The 3081-nt window shown below is 34.7% G+C and overlaps 1 protein-coding gene across 1 annotated transcript; it reads left to right on the top strand.

The window, feature by feature from the left end:
- Positions 1-1447: 1447 nt before the first annotated feature.
- Olr1500 (olfactory receptor 1500) lies at positions 1448-2386 on the top strand. The gene is given in 1 exon segment (NM_001000942.1): positions 1448-2386. A coding segment is annotated over 1 exon segment (939 nt).
- Positions 2387-3081: the final 695 nt, after the last annotated feature.

Raw genomic sequence — 3081 nt, 5'->3', positions numbered from 1 at the left:
TGCATGTACTTGCTCATCACTGCAACCCATAGACAAGAGTGGGACACATTACCTTAGTATCCATGAATAAAATGGAATATCAGTTTGAAAACCAGAGTCAGTGTATTCTGAGAACTCCAGGTGAGCTGTTTGTATAGTAAGTGCTGGAAGTACATCCCTGGGCAGTCTTCTATGCTATTCAGGTAAAAACTGTGAGTTTTACAATTGTAAAAATAAAGTCCACTAGGTCCACAACACATAGTGATCTTTGCTTTGTAATCTCTACATGTAAGCCTACATTAAACCATGGTCCCCGCTCATTCACAGACCATAAATGTTTCTTACAAGTTAGGTGAACTATTTCCCTTATCTTACTCTATTTTTTTCTGTTTTTTTTTTCTATTAACTGCTTACATAAGGCTTGTCATATTTAGAAATGTCAGTTACTTCACTTTGATATGTTAATAACTATTTTAAAACTTAGTAAATAGTAAAATACCTTCATAGACATACTTAGAAATGTAAGTTGACCAAAACTGATTTTAAGACTTAGACCATTTCCCATAAAAACTCTCTTGGTAGTTAAGGACATTGGAACATGAAATCAAGGGAGGGATTAAAATTAACTGATACTTTATAAAATGGTCATTGCATTTATTTTATTTCTGATGTATTTATAAATACAGTAGATATAGCAAATCATATGAATATGGGCATGAATATCATATGAATAAGAGTATAGTAGAATCGAATGGAGCATAAAATGTCAGTTATTAATATTATTAAAAAGTGCAATGCACTTTGATTTGTGAATATGTCCAATAAATACATGATTGCATCTCTCAAGACAATTACAGAGTATAAAATTTCATGTTAAAAGGTTAAGTTTAGTGACTTTATATTCTGAGAAAATTGAAGAAGAGTAATTCTATGGAATTAATATAATTTTTCCTTATATTTGAGTACAGATCTCAGGCAGGAATGAAGGAAATAGTAATGCCAATACGTTTTTCAAATAAAAAGCTATAAAATGTGCTAACTAGAATAGTAGAAAATGCTAAGGCAACATGACTATAAATACTTAAAATATATGAATGCAGAGACAATTACTTTGATGGGATTAAGATTTATTACTGTAGAGCATACAGTATACCATGTATTTCTCAAACCATATCCCTTTTCTTTGAAATGTGGATATGGATGTTGACAGGAGGAGCAGCAGAATGTATAGGATTTGGTTTGTATGTCATGCTCTACCAATGCCAACTGAGGAAGGAAATAGACCAAGATTATTGCATGACACAGTGAGGTAAAGAATATAAAAACTAAAGAATGTGAACAGTAAAAGACACTTTTTTCTAAGTAAACAAATGAGTCAAAAGAGTGGAATTGATCTATGATCTCATAGAGGCTCTTGACTGGGAGTTTAAGGAAATGTAACTTTCTTTTTCTTAAAGTCTATGGTGGCATGACTGGAAATAACCAAACTTTGATCTTGGAGTTCCTCCTCCTGGGTCTGCCCATCCCATCAGAGTATCATCTCCTGTTCTATGCCCTGTTCCTGGCCATGTACCTCACCATCATCCTGGGAAACCTGCTAATCATTGTCCTTGTTCGACTGGACTCTCATCTCCACATGCCCATGTACTTGTTTCTCAGCAACTTGTCCTTCTCTGACCTCTGCTTTTCCTCTGTCACAATGCCCAAATTGCTTCAGAACATGCAGAGCCAAGTACCATCTATATCCTATACAGGCTGCCTGACACAGCTGTACTTCTTTATGGTTTTTGGAGATATGGAGAGCTTCCTTCTTGTGGTCATGGCCTATGACCGCTATGTGGCCATCTGCTTTCCTTTGCATTACACCACCATCATGAGCACCAAGTTCTGTGCTTCACTAGTGCTACTTCTGTGGATGCTGACGATGACCCATGCCCTGCTGCATACCCTACTCATTGCTAGATTGTCTTTTTGTGAGAAGAATGTGATTCTTCACTTTTTCTGTGACATTTCTGCTCTTCTGAAGTTGTCCTGCTCAGACATTTATGTTAATGAGCTGATGATATATATCTTGGGTGGACTCATCATTATTATCCCATTCCTATTAATTGTTATGTCCTATGTTAGAATTTTCTTCTCCATTTTGAAGTTTCCATCTATTCAGGACATCTACAAGGTATTCTCAACCTGTGGTTCCCATCTGTCTGTGGTGACCTTGTTTTATGGGACAATTTTTGGTATCTACTTATGTCCATCAGGTAATAATTCTACTGTGAAGGAGATTGCCATGGCTATGATGTACACAGTGGTGACTCCCATGCTGAATCCCTTCATCTACAGCCTGAGGAACAGAGACATGAAAAGGGCCCTAATAAGAGTTATCTGCACTAAGAAAATCTCTCTGTAATGGCAGTACTTTGGATTATCTCTTTTTATATAATAAATATATTGATATTAATATTTTATATCAGATATTGTCCCTCATCACAGGACCTAAAAGGAAGTCCATGCTTCAATACACTAAAGAGAAGCTTGGTGCAATATTCAAAGCAAGAAAGATTGTTTTTGATATATGTCTACAGCATACTCCTTACCTTGCATATACAATCCTGGAAATTCACAGTGGATGAGATACTTTACAATATGATCTCTGTTCCCTTATGTTACTGTAAAATTTTATCATATTACTCTGATTTCTGTGTTCATGTATATATGAGTTGAAATAGTTTAGTTAATGGATTTATGACAGTGGATAACAATGAAATCTCTTCACTAGCTATCTTTTTTCTAGATTTTCCAACAGGTTCTCTCATACTGATTTTGACTTTACAGTTTTCTCTTAACTCTCCATATATTTTCTACCCATTTATATTTTCTGAGTACTCTTGACCCTGAACAAATATGTTAGAATCATTCTGTACAATTTTCATTTTATTTGGTCTTAATTTGGAATTGATTTATAACTAGCGATCATTTAATATATTTCTCTAAGATGAGGGAAAGAAGAAAGAAAAAGTTGGAAATGTTTCTTGTGTATTCATATATTACTTCGTTAAAGATCCTTTTCTAGTGAATTGGTTTTTTACCCTTGTGACAATCTTA

Source organism: Rattus norvegicus, chromosome 10 (genome assembly GCF_021556685.1).
Source record: "Rattus norvegicus strain SHRSP/BbbUtx chromosome 10, alternate assembly SHRSP_T2T, whole genome shotgun sequence".
Lineage (NCBI taxonomy): Eukaryota > Metazoa > Chordata > Mammalia > Rodentia > Muridae > Rattus > Rattus norvegicus.
The sequence above is the reverse complement of the archived record's forward strand: the minus strand, read 5'-3'. Positions and strand labels throughout refer to the sequence as shown.